Source organism: Neofelis nebulosa, chromosome 17 (genome assembly GCF_028018385.1).
Source record: "Neofelis nebulosa isolate mNeoNeb1 chromosome 17, mNeoNeb1.pri, whole genome shotgun sequence".
Classification (NCBI taxonomy): domain Eukaryota; kingdom Metazoa; phylum Chordata; class Mammalia; order Carnivora; family Felidae; genus Neofelis; species Neofelis nebulosa.
In genome coordinates this window covers 9,108,249-9,123,416 of record NC_080798.1, presented here as the reverse complement: position 1 = coordinate 9,123,416, position 15,168 = coordinate 9,108,249, and the positions used below count along the sequence as shown (strand labels likewise).

At 51.0% G+C, this 15,168-nt stretch overlaps 1 protein-coding gene across 1 annotated transcript; it reads left to right on the top strand.

Annotated features, from left to right (window-relative positions):
* Positions 1-7,245: 7,245 nt before the first annotated feature.
* On the top strand, positions 7,246-15,072 carry DHDH (dihydrodiol dehydrogenase). Its single transcript, XM_058707275.1, has 7 exons — positions 7,246-7,387; positions 7,782-7,893; positions 8,428-8,591; positions 10,686-10,938; positions 13,564-13,688; positions 14,521-14,674; positions 14,923-15,072. Exons 1-7 carry the CDS (start codon positions 7,298-7,300, stop codon positions 15,030-15,032), a joined length of 1,008 nt encoding a protein of 335 aa, XP_058563258.1. The 5' UTR covers positions 7,246-7,297; the 3' UTR covers positions 15,033-15,072.
* The last annotated feature ends 96 nt before the right edge of the window (positions 15,073-15,168 follow it).

Sequence of the window (15,168 nt, the reverse complement as noted above, 5' to 3'; positions counted from 1 at the left end):
TTTTTAAACGTTTATTTATTATTGAGAGGTAGAGAGAGACAGAGCACGAGCAGGGGAGGGGCAGAGAAAGAGGGAGACACAGAATCCGAAGTGGGCTCCAGGCTCCGAGCTGTCGGCACAGAGTCCGACACAGGGCTCGAACTCGCAAACCGCGAGGTCATGACCTGAGCCGAAGTTGGACGCTTAACCGACTAAGCCACCCGGGCGCCCCTGTTTTATTTTATTTTTAAAGTTCATTTATTTTTGAGAGACAGCACAAGTCAGGGAGGCGCAGAGAGAGAGAGGAGGCAGAGAATCCCAAGCAGGCTCCCTGCGGTCAGTGCAGAGCCCGATGTGGGGCTCGAACTCCCAAACCGTGACATCATGACCTGAGCGGAAACCGGGAGTCAGACGCTCAACCCGCTAAGCCACGCAGGCGCCTCAAGTCTTCCTCGTTCTTTAAAATTCAATTCAAGCATAATATCTGAGCGGCCACATCCTGGCATCTTTTTGTCCTCTCCTGATGTGTCCAGTGTGAACACACACACACAAACACACACACACACACACACCTTTCAGCAGGATCTCAGCCACAAGGACCGCAAAGCTTAGAAAAGGGGCGCCTGGATGGCACAGTCCGTTAAGCGTCTGACTCTTGGTCTTGGCTCAGGTCATGATCTCACCATTTGTGAGTTCGAGCCCCACATCGGGCTCTGCCCTGAGCCTAGGGAAAGTATTATCGCCCAACACAAGACGTCCCAAGGTAGGGTGGCTCCGGGGCCTGCAGGGAACCATGTTCTCCCAATGTCCTAGTTCCGCTGTAGTGGATGTGGGGCTCCACTCCTCTTGCGCAGAATCCAAAGACACACAATCCAAAGGAGGCTCCGGGCTGTGGCCTCTGAGCTGCCAGGGCAGCGCCTCAGGCCAGGCTCGAACCCACAAGCGGTGAGATCATGACCTGAGCCAAAACCAAGAGTCAGACGCTTAACCATCGGAGACCCCCGGGAGCCTCCGTTATAAATAGCAGTTCATTTCCTCTTCATAAAAACCCTGCGAGGTAATTACCCTCATCAACCCGATTCTACAGATGAAGCAAATAAGAGAAAGCCAAGTGGCTTGCCTGGGATCCCACAGGCTGGTCAGTGGCAGGGCTGGGATTGGAACGCTGGCAGGCTGGATCCAAAGTTCATGTTCTGAAGTATCATGTTAAGTTCTTTTCGGCACTGAATCTGTGCTTAAAAAAAAAACAAAAACTGGTGAATAAGTGAGTTAATGAGGGTGTCTGGCTGGCTCAATCAGAGCATGGAGCTCTTGATCTCAGGATCGTGAGTTCAAGCCCCATGTTGGGCACAGAGATCACTTTAAAAAAAAATTTTTTTTTTAAATGAGTTCATGAATAGGGGCGCCTGGGTGGCTCAGTCCGTTAAGCGTCTGACTTTGGCTCAGGTCATGATCTCACGGTTCATGGGTTTGAGCCCCATGTTGGGCTCTGGGCTGACAGCTCGGAGCCTGGAGCCTGCCTCGGATTCCGTGACTCCCTCTCTCTCTGCCCCTCCCCTGCTCACGCTCTGTCTCTCTCTCTCTCTCTCTCTCTCTCTCTCTCTCTCAAAAATAAATAAATAAATAAAATAAATATTAAAAAATTTTTTTAAATAAATGAGTTAATGAATAAATGCTCTGCTCTCTGCCTGGCATGCTGTCCACCCGTCTGTTATGTGGTTGACAGTTTCTGTGTGACCTTTGATTTCATCGGTGTTTTTTTTTTTAACACTTAAGTGAGACCCTATTCCTCACCTCCTTTGCTCTCACCTTCACACTCCATCGCCTGCCGGGCGAGCTCCTGACCCTTCCCAAATGGCCCAGTTGACCCCTCCAGGTTTATGTTTCACTCATTTTACCCACTCCCATCCTGGGTTCCAGACTCTCACTTACTTTATTTTTTTAAGTAAGCTCTGCTTATAAAAGAGCTTCAGCTCACTGACCCCAAGAGTCGTCGCGGGCTCTACCTAATGTGCCAGCCAGGCGCCCCCAGGCTCTCACTTCTGAATGATCCAGCTTTCTCTTGCTGGAAAGAGTTGTTTCCTCTGGAATGCCATCTCTCCTTCTATTCCTTCTAAACCTCCACCAAAATCTTTCAAAATGCAGGGACACCCGGGTGGCTCAGTCAGTTAAGCGTCTCTTGATCTCAGGGTCATGGGTTCAAGCCCGGTGTTGGGCTCTCCATGCTGGGCATGAATACTACTTCAAAAAAAAAAAAAAAATCAGTTTGGGGGACGCCTGGGTGGCTCGGTTGATTAAGTGTCTGACTTCAGCTCAGGTCATGATCTCACGGCTCGTGAGTTCGAGCTCTGCACCAGGCGAGGTGCTAACAGAGTGGAGCCTGGAGCCTGCTTCAGGTTCTGAGGGTCTGGGGGGTCTCTCTGCCCCCTCCCCTGCTCGCTCTCTGTCTCTGTCTCCGTCTTTCTCTCAAATACAAAATAAAACGTTAAAAAACAATAATAAAAAAATTAAAAATCAGTTTGGGCATCAATCTGCCCAGCCTTCCCTGGTCCCCAGGTTGAGCTAAGGGTAGCCCCACTCCCCCCACCGCCTGGTGTTGCCACCATATGATATGGCAGGTGTCCAGGATTGTGTATTCATTACAAGGTCTGGAGCTGTGTGTTAGTTTCCTATTGCCGCTACAACAAAGTAACACAAACTTCATGGCTTAAAGCAGGAATGTATCATCTTGCAGTTCTGGAGGTCAGAAGTATAAAACGCGCCTTCCTTAGTTAAGATCAAGATGTCTGCCGGGCTACATTCCTTCTGGAAGTTCTAGGGGAGAATCTGTTTCCTTGTTTTTCCAGCTTCTAGAGGCGCCTGCACTCCTTGGCTGATGGCCGCTTCCTCCAGCTTCAAAGCCAGCAGCACAGCTTTTTCAAAGATTTTAAAAATATTTATTTATATTTGAGAGAGAGAGAGAGAGGGAGAGAGAGAGAGAGAGAGAGAGATCATGAGCGGGGGAAGGGCAGAGAGAGAGGGAAACAGCATCCCAAGCAGCCTCACAAACCGTGAGATCATGACCTCAACAGACATCGAAAGTCGGACCCTTAACACCGACTCCCCCGCCCCCCGCCCCCAGCCACCCAGGTGCCCCATCAAATCCCTTACTCTCTTTTGTTGTCACATCTTCTCTGATTGAGTTCCCTGCCAGGACCTTTGTGATTACAGTGAGCCCACCACAAAATCCGGGATAATCTCCCCATCCCCAGAGCCTTAACAGTCACATCTGCCAAATCTCTTTTACCACCTAAGGTCACGCTATTCACAAGTTCTGGTGATCAGAGCGTGAACATCTTTGTGCGGGGGCCTTAGGGGGTGGGCGTTACTGTGCCCAGCACAGGTTGTGTCTCTTTCCCCGGACTAGAGGGCAGCAGCAAGTGGAGTGAGGCTCATCCCCGGGTACCCACCATCAACCAGCAACCAGCACAGGGCCAGGTCAAAAGTAAAAAAAATGTTTGCTGAATGAATATGGGAGTCGGGCCAGTGGTACGTGCTGAAACAAGAAAGCTGCCCGCATTAGATCTTTGCCCCTGCTCCTGCTGAAAGCCCTCTCGTGTCCTCTCCAAGCCCTTCGTGACTCCGCCCCTGCCTGCGTCCCTAGTCCTGTTTTCCATCCCACTTGCCCACCGTCTTTTTTCTTCAGCCACGCTGGCCCATTTTCAGTTCTTGGAACACAACCGGCTCTTTTCCACCTTAGAGCTCTTGGTCATGCTGTTCCCCATAACATCAATTCCACCGGACTGATAGCTGAGTGAAGACCGAGAGAGTCTGTCTCATTTCTGATGTGTCCTCAGGACCCAGAACAAATTAGATGCTCAACAAATATTTGTGTTCTGTCGGGAGGACTGTCTGTGGAATGATCCTGGAGGCTCTCTCTGGAACTCCTGGCTATGAGCTGACTGGGACAGGGTCACGACTTCAACTTCCTCCAAGGTCTGTACGTGATGTTTCCAGCAAGTCCTGGAAGGTGCTGGTGCCCAAGCTCGGCCTGCATTTGCCACACTTCCAACACCACCGTTTCTCTTGACTCTATAAAGAGAGTAAGAGCGCTAGGAGGTGGGTGTCTTTCTAAGATTACAGCCCCCACAGTGTGGCAGCCTGAGCCCAGCCAAGCAGCCCTTGTCAGCAGACATCAAGAGAATGGGCTCGTGGTGCCAGGACGGCTCAGTAGGTCAAGCCTCCTACTCTTGGTTTCAGCTTAGGTAGTGATCTCATGGTTCATGAGATCGAGCCCAGCATTGGGTTCTGCTCTGACAGTGGAGAGCCTGCTTAGGATTCTCTCTCTCTCTCTCTCTCTCTCTCTCTCTCTGTTCCTCCCACTCTCTCTCCCTCAAAATAAAGAAATAAACTTTAAAAAAGGGAGAGAGAATGAACTTCTTTTTATTCACTGATGCTCTGCCTCTATTTCATTTGTCTGTTTATTTATTTACTTGTTTATTTATTTTAATGCTCTGCTTTTTTTTTTTTTAATTTTTTTTTTCAACGGTTTTTATTTATTTTTGGGACAGAGAGAGACAGAGCATGAACGGGGAAGGGGCAGAGAGAGAGGGAGACACACAGAATTGGAAACAGGCTCCAAGCTCCGAGCCATCAGCCCAGAGCCTGACGCGGGGCTCGAACTCACAGACCGCGAGATCGTGACCTGGCTGAAGTCGGACGCTTAACCGACTGCGCCACCCAGGCGCCCCTAATGCTCTGCTTTAAATTTCACTTTGTCTTACGCCCTTTGTTAATCTCCTGGCTCTCACTCTGGGTCCCAGAAATGCAGTCATGTGCTTAACACTCATGGCCTGCCTCCCAGGAATAGAAGGTGCCTGACCTGCTGAGCACCAGGTTCCCGTCCCAGGTCAGTGATTTGTCCAAACTCAATTATGAATTAAGTTAAACACAGCCGACACGGTTTAGTGCATGTGCTATATCTCTGTGATGTCCCTTGATTTTTTTTTTTTTTCAGTGACGTTTAAGTTCTTGAGATTTCTTGCGATGAGATTTCTTTCTGTTGTTAAATTTCCCACCATTTAGTCATACGTTTTTCTACTGATGGCCGTTCCCAATTTTGAGCTGTCACACTCGATGTTGCAGTAAACGTGCTTACATCTCAAGCGCAAATTTGACAGTTTCTCACGGGTATGTATCTTCCACCCACAACAGAGATCACTGGACCATGAAGATACCCTTATTTTTTTCTTGGCCAGGTATCGCAAAAATGATTCCTCTGGGCACACGAACTCACTGCCAACAATTTTAAGTCATAACATCTTATTCTGAAACTGTTTAAGAACTTACAGAAATAGTACAGAGAGTCCCTTCGGACCCGACACCTAGCTTGCCCCTCAAACCCCCCCATGTGGATGATATCTTAGGTAAATACAGTGCATTGTGGAAGCCGGAAATTGACATGGCTACATTGTTTAATCAGGTACAGATCTGATTTGGATTTTTCCAGCATTTCTTTGGGTTTACATGCACTTTAAAAATGTCTGGTATACAGTTCTATGAAACTTTATCAAATGTGAACATTCCAGTATCCATTGCCACAATCAGGATACAGAAATGTTTCATCCCTACAAGGGACACTCCCTCCTGTTACCCGCTACTAACAGCACGCTTCCCCAAACTTTAACCCCTTGACACCGCTGGTCTGTTCTCTCTCACCATTGTTACCAGATAGAGAATAGGTTCCAAACTCAGGTTCGGCCGCTCGCTGCTGCAAAACCAATACTCGATACACAAGTGATGGTGGGAAAGGGAAGTTTTTTATTCAGGAAGCAGGCAACCTGGGGAGCTGGTGGACTAAAGTCTCAAAGACCATCTTCCCCGTATTTTTTTTCTTTTTCATCACAGCAGTGATCTCGCGTACTCAGTGCGATCCATTAATATTTTTATTCAGCAGTTTGTGTGTACTTGGAACCTCTGAGCCTGTGGAAGTCAGATCTTAATTGAATGTCGACAAGGCAAGAGAAGTGGACGGATTTGCTGTGGGTAAAGTTGGCCAGTCTCTGCCAATTGACTTGAAGAATATAATTTACTACAGTTTGCAGCAGATAGATGCCATTGAGGCTCCAAGAGGGAAAGCAATTGTACAAAGCAATACGGTCAGGCAGTGGCAAGAAGGCGCTGGGAACCCATCAGCCTGGCTCCAGGGTTCCCAAGAAGCAGTATAGCCTGGTTTCTAAAACTATAGTCTTGGGGCGCCTGGGTGGCTCAGTTGGTTGGGCGTCCAATTTTGGCTCAGGTCATGATCTTGCGGTTCGTGAGTTCGAGCCCCACATTGGGCTCTCTGCTGTCAGCTTGGAGCTCACTTCGGGTTCTCTTTCTCTCTGCCCCTCTCCCATGCGTTCTCTCTCTCTCTCAAAAATAAGCTATGATCTTTGGAAGCAGCCAATTTGCAAGCCCTCATATCCCATGGCTCTCTGGGGCTGCTTCTCCCTCTGTAAACAGGGAGCAGTAGAACGTAGTTTGCAGACCTGTGGTGAGAAATTAGAAATGAAGTAAGGGGCACCTGGGTGGCTCAGTCGGTTGAGCATCTGATTCTTGATTTGGGCTCAGGTCTTGATTTCCGACTTTGTGAAATCCAAACCTGCTTCCGGCTCTGCACTGACAGCGTGGAGCCTGCTTGGGATTCTCTCTCTCCCTTTCTGCTCCTACCCAGCTCGCTTACCCTATCTCTCTCTAAATAAATAAACTTTTTTTTTTTTAAATGACGAAAGTAAAGCGTGGAGCTGGGGGTTAGAAACATTAGTGGTTCTTATCTTTTCTATTACTATCTTGTCCCTCCCTCTGAACAATTTCTAAGGGCGGGCAGCTTTCTGAGCAAAACAGTTGGGAGAGGGAGGAATAGGGACAGCCCCTAAGGGTGGAAGGTTGACAAGAAAAAAAGCCCTTCTTGGGGCGCTTGGCTGTCCCAGTCCATAGATCATGAGACTCTTGATCCCTGGGCCCTATATCTGGTATAGAGTTTACACAAGCAAAAAGAAAAAAAGCACCTCCCGTTATGTCAGGTGGTGAGAAGTCGCCCTCTGCAAGGTATGAAGCATTTCTGATCCCACCCCCTGCAAGGCGGAGCCAACGGTGCGCTCTTCCAATGGGGATGCTACATTTAAAAGACCTCCTCCTTTGCATTGGGACTGGAGGGGCGCGCAGGCCTAGTGGCCAATGAGAAGTGGCGTAGGGGCAATGGGGGAGGAGAAATGACCACGCCCCCCCTGTGGGCGGGGTGTCAGGCTTTCAATTTGCAACAAGAGGCGGCTGGACTTAGGGACTCAGCATTTTTGCGATGGCGCTGCGCTGGGGCATCGTGTCAGTCGGCCTTATCTCCAGCGACTTCACGACGGCGCTGCGGACGCTGCCTCGCTCCGAGCACCAGGTCCACACTCCCTCCGGAATCCTGTGGAAGAGCAGGCCGGGGAGCCGGGGCTCCTGGGTCTGAGGGAGGAGGGAGTTAGGGTTCCCTACTCTTTTCTCCACTTCTGTCCGAAACTGGAGTTTCGTCAAGTTTGGGAGGGTTTTGTTCTGAGCTACTGTGAAGAGAAGAAATTTAGGCACTACGGGGTCAAATAATCGCTTGTCCCAGATCTCTCTTTCCCAGGACCCGTGTCCAGCCCCCCTCACCTCCTTCCCCAGGACCGTACCTCCCCGCCTCCGCCCTGGGGGATATAGTTTTTCTTACCCGGGGCCTTCTCCATCACCTCTCTCCCAGCCACCTGCCCCGCGCCTGCGCCTTCCCCAGTCCCTCTAGTCTGACCCTAGCGCCCCTCCAGGTGGTGGCGGTAGCAGCCCGCGACCTGAGCCGGGCGAAGGAATTTGCGCGGAAACATGACATCCCCAAGGCCTATGGGTCCTATGAGGAGCTGGCCAAAGACCCGAATGTGGGTGAGTGACAAGGGCCTCCGAGGCCCCCGCGGCGCTGCCTCTAGCTAGGCTGCTCCGTAGGATAAGCAAGGCTCTGCGGGATGCGCCAATCCTTGTGTGCTTCTGGAAGGATCTGGGGCTGGCAGGCAGAACTGTAAGAAGGGGCTTGGTCTGGGATTAGCGGTCTGGTATGAAATTGCATTTAGGGACCAGTCCAGGAGGGGCTTGAGTTTCTAAGAGAGCCCTCTCAGGCTTTAAGTAAGCTCGGGCCAGGGCTGCTGTGTTCTGGAATGGCCTGGATGGAAAGGCAAGACGGTGTAGTTGCACAGCAGCCTGACCGGAGTTAAGCTGCCTCAGCTGGCATTGTCCTCTCCTGCTTGCCCTTCTCAGTTTCCTCATCTGTAAAACGGGCAAAATAATGGTATCTACCTCTTGGCATAGAACTTCGCCCAAGGTCTTAGGATGTTGGGGGCGGGAGCACTACGTTGGGGGCGGGTCCCGGAAGTCCGGGGTGGGCAGGGCTTCTGATCTCTTGACCTTCTCCCTTCCAACTAGAGGTGGCCTACATTGGCACTCAGCATCCCCAGCACAAGGCCGCGGTGTTACTATGCCTGGCAGCGGGCAAGGCCGTCCTGTGTGAGAAGCCCATGGGCGTGAACGCTGCGGAAGTTCGAGAAATGGTTGCCGAAGCCCGGTCCCGAGGTCTCTTCCTTATGGAGGTGAGGGTGCGACCTCCCAGCCTCCAATGTAGCGCTTGTCGCCATTACTAAACGCCAGTGGACGTTTTTGGAAGAACACAAAGGCAGGGTTTGTCAAGAATTAAGTTGTCCACAAAGTGCACTGGGGTTGGGGTGTTTTCCCGGACGTGGCTGAGTGATGCCATGAAACCTACTAGCAACAGCTATGAGGAGTGAGAGCCATTGCTTTTGGCCGTTAGCAAACATGGCAACCTGAAAGATCTTTGCTCCGCTTTTCAAAGAGAGATGCCAGCCGTGAAAATGGCACAGAATAGCAGTGGGCTTACTTTCGGTGGATTTCCAAGGATAGTGGTCAGAAGGCCGATGGCACACCCACCAACTCTCAAGGTCAAACTGCCTTTGTTTTCGCCCTTATCAGACACGGCTACTTACCGGGGCCATTTGACAGCTTGCAGAATGCCAGTAATTAAGATGGCTGCCAAATGGCAATGGATAGCGCCAGCAGTTAAGATGGCCGCCAAATGATCTCCAGAAGCTATTTTCATGTTAAGGAGTCTCCTGGTTCTTAAATGCTACCTTGCTGTAGGTTCTGCCAGTAGTAGTAACGGCTGCCTCTTACTTCCCCAGGTTCTATCTAGCTGCCCTGTCCCCAGTATTGCTCCTAGTCTGCGAAGTTCCCTATGCCTCAGAAATAGTCAAGATTTGATAGGGTTACTCAGTGCTTCTGGTTCACTGTGCCTGGACAGTGCTAAGATTCTGAATTTATTGCTTCCTCATTTTTATTAGCACCTGATACATTTCAGATCCAACCCTAGGAGCCGGGGTTCATTAGGTGTGAGATACAGGCTCAGATTTCCACGAGCTGCAGATCTGCTATGGTCACAGAAGTGGGCTCTCCCAATGCCCAGTTGCACAGACTTTCGTGGATACAGCACCGGGCGGTTGACACAGCACGGGGGCACCAGCCCAGTGTAGGGGATAGTCAAGGAAGTTTCGTGCAGGTAGGGGCTGACCTGAGCCTTAAAGGAAAAGTAAATTGCACAGGGAAATGGGCCAGAGAGGAAAAGCAGAGTTAAGACTTAAAGAGGACAAGAATGGGTAGGTTTCACCTATTTAGTGTGAACTTGACCTTGGACAGACTTTGGAGTCAGAGGACTCTAGACTTCTCACCAGTTCCTAGCTCTGTGATCTTGGGCAAGTAATTTGACCCAACCGGGCCTCAGTTTTCTCGGCTATAAAAGGGACATATGATAGCTACCTGGCAGGGAGATTGGGAGGAATCATTATGCAAAGTATGTGTCTTGCCCCTAATACATACTCTGTAAATGGGAATTGATATTAGGCATTGGGGAGCCATGGGCAGGGGTGGGACAGGGGCAACTCTAGGAGAAGGAAAGATGCCTCTCTGGGGCCAGGTCGGGTGTGGTCCGAACCGGGGGGGGGGGGGGGGGGGGGACTGTGTTATCAGTTTGCCATTACAATGTACTACCACAGACTGGGTGGCTTAAACAACAGAGATGTATTTCCTCCTACTTCTGGAGGCTAGAAGTCTAGAAGAAGTTAGGGGCTAGAAGATATCAGCACGGTTGGTTTTTCCTGAAGCCTCTCTCCTTGGCTCGTCGATGGCCATCTTCTCCTTGTGTCTAAGTGTGGCCTTCCCCATGTGTGTCGCCGTCCTAACCTCTTCCTGTTGGATTAGGGCCCACCGTGATGACCTCATTCCAACTTAATTACTTCTTTAAAACCTGGTCTCCGGATACATCCACCTTGGGAGGCCCTGGGGGGTTAGGACCTCAACATGAATTGGGTGAGGGGCACAGTTGAGTCTATAACATTGGGGGACTGGAGTAATGGTGCAGATGAGAAAAGATAAGGCTAGAGCTGCTCCTATGGGAATGGAGAGGCGAGGTGGAGCCAGGGAGAGTTAGGGGCACAACTTGGGGACTGATGGGTTGTGCAAGGAAGGGGGAGGGGTCTTGTTTGGATAGTGGGGAGGAGCGGGGACCCCCTCAAGATTGGGCTGCAGAAGGGAGAGGAACTGGTTGGTTAATTCCTGGGTCCTGACGCCCTTCCTTTCTTTTCAATGGTCTTGCTCTCTCCCTCTGTGGTGTGCAGGCCATCTGGACCCGCTTCTTTCCTGCTACCGAAGCTCTGAGGTCCACTCTGTCTCAGGGAACTCTGGGGGAACTCCGGGTGGCTCGGGCAGAATTTGGGAAGGACCTCACCCACATCAACCGGGCTGTAGACTGGGCCCAGGCTGGCGGTGGCCTACTGGACATCGGCATCTACTGTATCCAGTTCATCTGTATGGTCTTTGGTGGGCAGAAGCCAGAGAAGATTGTAGCCATGGGAAGGCGCCATGAAACAGGTACCGTCTATCCCGGACTATACAATGGTGGTAAGAGTCATCCTCTCTCGCTGGGAGCCCTGAGCCGGGAATAAGTCTCCTAGCCCATGAAAATCAGGTTAGACAGCTGGAGGAACTTTCTTCCTGACGTCAAAGAGGATCAGAGTTGAGAGTGTGGGCAGGCTCTGCACTGGGAATTGCTGTGTGATCTTAGCCGAGGGACTCAACGGCTCTGAGTCCTGGTTACTGGTCAAATGTCGACAATAGGGTGGTCGTAGGGGCGCCCGGCTGGCTCAGTCGGCAAAGCATGCAACTCTTGATCTCGAGGTCTTGAGCTTGAGACTCGTGTTGGGAGTGGAGAAGGAAGGAAGGGAGGAAGGAAGATAATACTAGGGTTGTCATAAAGAGTTCATTAACGAAGTCTTTTCAGCTAGCTGGTTTGGCCTCGTGCACGCTGTCGGTGCAACAAACAGAAGGCAGGGCGCAGCGTGCAAGCATTTTTCAAACTTTCGTTTTGTCCCTTGTTTGCTACTGTTCCATGGCCTAACGTCACCTGATTTCAGAGGTGAGCCAATAGACTATACCTCCTGATGGAAGGAGCTACAAAGTCCTACTGTAGAGGGGCCCTCACAGGGTAAGGAGAGGAATTCTGTGGCCATCTTTGCATACAGTACCCCAGGAGGCAATGACTGGCCAGGAAAATATATATGGGTGAAGGTCACACTCTAGAAAACCTTCTCAGGCTAGTATCTGGCCAACTTTTAGACTAAATAGTAGCTCTAAAAACAGGTTCTATTTATCAGGGCGCCTGGGTGGCTCAGTCAGTTAAGCGTCCAACTCTTGGTTTTGGCTCGGGTCATGATCTCACGGTTCGCGCGTTCAAACCCCATGTGGGGCTCTGTGCTGACAGTGTGAAGCTGCTTGGGATTCTCTCTCTCCCTTTCTCTCCACCCCTCCCCTGCTCAGGCTCTCTGTCTCTCTCAAAATAAATAAATAAAGTTAAACACAATAATTTAAAAATAAGGGTGCTTGGGTGGCCCCGTTGGTGAAGTGTCCGACTTCAGCTCAGGTCATGATCTCATGGCTCATGAGTTTGAGCCCCGCATCAGGCTCTGTGCTGACAGCTCAGAGCCTGGAGCCTGCTTCGGATTCTGCCTCTGTCTCTCTCTCTGCCCCTCCCCTGCTCGAGCACTATCTCTCTCTCTCTCTCTCTCTCTCTCTCAAATATAAACACTAAAAAAATTTTCTTACAGAATTTATAAATAAATAAATAACAGATTCCATTTATCAAGTGCGTCTTCCACATTAGGGTTATTATAAGGATGATCCCCCTGAGCTAGATATATTATAGTTGCCCCCATTTTACAGATGAGGACACTTGAGTTGCAGACAGGGACAGCGACTTATCCAGGCTCACAGAGTCGATCCAGCATAAGGACTTGGGCTTATCTGGAACCAAAGAGAATTAGGTCAGTAGGTTCTTTCATCTATGGCGTGCGTGATGTGTTCCCGAACCAGGCTGCTACTCCACAAGCTGTATTTAATTTTCAACTAATGCTTATGTAGCACTTACTGTAATCTAAATAGCATTCTAAGTGCTTTGTGCATTTTACGTCATTTAATGTAATACCTGTAATAACTTGGATGAGACAGTTTCAATTATCCCCGTTTTATTTAAAAAAAAATTTTTTTCAACGTTTTTTATTTATTTTTGGGACAGAGAGAGACAGAGCATGAACGGGGGAGGGGCAGAGAGAGAGGGAGACGCAGAATCGGAAACAGGCTCCAGGCTCCGAGCCATCAGCCCAGAGCCTGACGCGGGGCTCGAACTCACGGACCGCGAGATCGTGACCTGGCTGAAGTCGGACGCTTAACCGACTGCGCCACCCAGGCGCCCCTATTTTTAAATATTTTTAAGTGTTTATTTTTGAGAGAGAGAGAGCGCGCACGCACATTGGTGGGGGAGGGGCAGAGAAAGAGAGAGTCAGAATCCAAAGCAGACTCCACGCTGTCAGTGCAAAGCCCTATGTGGGGCTTGAGCCCACGAACTGTGACGTCATGACCTGAGCCGAAGTCCCACGCTCAACCAACTGAGCCCCCCACGCGCCCCAATTATCCCCATTTTAGAGCCGCAGAAACGGATTCTCCCAAACCTATACAACGGGTATTTGCAGAGGATGATGTTGAGGCTCTGATACATTAAGTCTCCGTCCCTCTCTTTTTCTTTTATTTTGGTAACAGCTTTCCTGAGATAGAATTCGCACACCGTATAATTTATCCATTCCAAATGTAGAATTCCATGGCGTTAGTATATCCACAGAGTTGTGTAGTTAACAGGATCCATTTTAGAATATTCTCATCACTCCAAACAAACACAAAAAAAAAACACCCAAAAACCTATCCCCACAGCCAGTCCTCCCATGGCCCTGAGCCCTAAGCGGGCACTAATCTCCTCCCTGTCTCGGGGTCCGCCCAATCCTGCACACTTCACACAAGTGGAGCCCGACAGCAGGCCAACTTCTATGTCCGGCTTCTGTCACTTCGCCTGGTGCTTTTTCGCGGCTGCGTTAGAGATGAGACCTCTTGCCCAGGGCGCCCTAGGCAGGCTCTGAGGCCAGGCCTTCTCCCGTGCTGTGCCTTCCGCAGGTGTGGACGACACCGTCACTGTGCTCCTCCAGTACCCAGGAGGGGTCCACGGCAGCTTTACCTGCAGCATCACTGCTGAGCTCTCCAATGTGAACTCTGTGAGCGGTACCAAGGGCATGGCCCAGGTGAGGCGGGACTGGCCAAGCCAGTGGGACTGGTCCCAAGTGCTGGGAACTGGGAACCGGGAACCGTGGCCCCTGGCAACAGGAGTGGGCCCGCTCTGGTTGCTGGAGCTGGCTGTGGGCCGAATCGGCCTTTTCCCCCAGCACTGCTGAGGAATCCATCCCTGACCACCAGGCTTTGGGATGGGTTTGGCTCTCCGGGCTCCTTCCTGACCGTGAACTTAGTCTGTCAGAAACCCTTAGGCCTGAGGAGAAACCGTTATCGATCGTGCTTAGAGGGCAGCTGTGGCCTTTGGGATTGCTTCCAGGACAGGATCTGCGCCTGACCAAAGAGCGGCTTCATTGGGCTTCGTGGGGCCCTGTCGCTAGAAAGAAATCCTGTTCTTAGAAGAGTTTGGGCCTTGCCCCAGACTTGAACTGCAAAATTTGGACCTTGCCCTGGCCACATCTCTATTTCCAGTTTGGCCTAGACTTGGGTATGGAAATAATGGAGGCTTCCCAGGGCTCTGGGGCCAAAAACTCAAGTCACCTAGGAGATAAGAAGGTGCTGGATTATCTCAGTCTCCTCCTGGAAAAGGGGATTCACACACAGATAAGCTGTCTTCCCTGGGCCTAAGCATCAGGTGAGAGAGGGGTTTGCCCCGGGGGAGACGAACAGACAGGCTTCTAGTGGGACAGTCATGCTGTTGAACAAATCCCCCAGTGAGGGGGTAGGGGGGCAGGCCCTCCTGAGGTTGGAGGGTAACCAACCTCTAGCCGCCAGGTGTGAGAGGGAGGCCCCTAAGCATCATTAGGCTGGAGCCCCCCCAGGCAGCCACCTCTTATCTGTCCCCAGATCCTCAGCCCCTGCTGGTGCCCAACAGAGCTGGTGGTGAAGGGAGAGCATAAGGAGTTTGCGCTGCCCCCAGCCCCAGGCAAGGAGTTCAACTTTACACATGGAGTGGGCATGACTTATGAGGCCAAGCATGTCCGGGAGTGCCTACGAAAGGGTAAGGATGTGGAGGAGGGGTGAGGGGGTGGCAGGGCGGAGAGAGGCAAGCCTGGTAGGGGAGTGGGCCACTCCTCACCCCTTGGCCACTCTCAATAGCGGTCTGGAACTACAACTCCCAGGATCCCCTGGGGGCACCCATCTGTACAACCCATGTATTGCTTTTGTGCCTCATGGGATTCTGGGATGGTAGTTCTTTCGATCTTTGAGGCGTGCATAGGAGGGGTCCCTAACCGTACTCTCCCCCAGGCCTGAAGGAAAGTCCTGTGATTCCCCTGGCGGAAAGTGAACTCCTGGCTGACATCCTTGAGGAAGCGAGGAAGGCCATTGGGGTCACCTTCCCCCAAGACAAATGCTGATGCATGCCCCGAATAAATAAAGGCATGGTTCCCACAGAAATCTTAGCAATGGTGGTTTGGTGGGAGCTGGAGCAAGCCCACCCATCAAAGGGGTCACTAGTGAGTAAATTTGGTAGAAGGATGTGGGGAAGGGGAG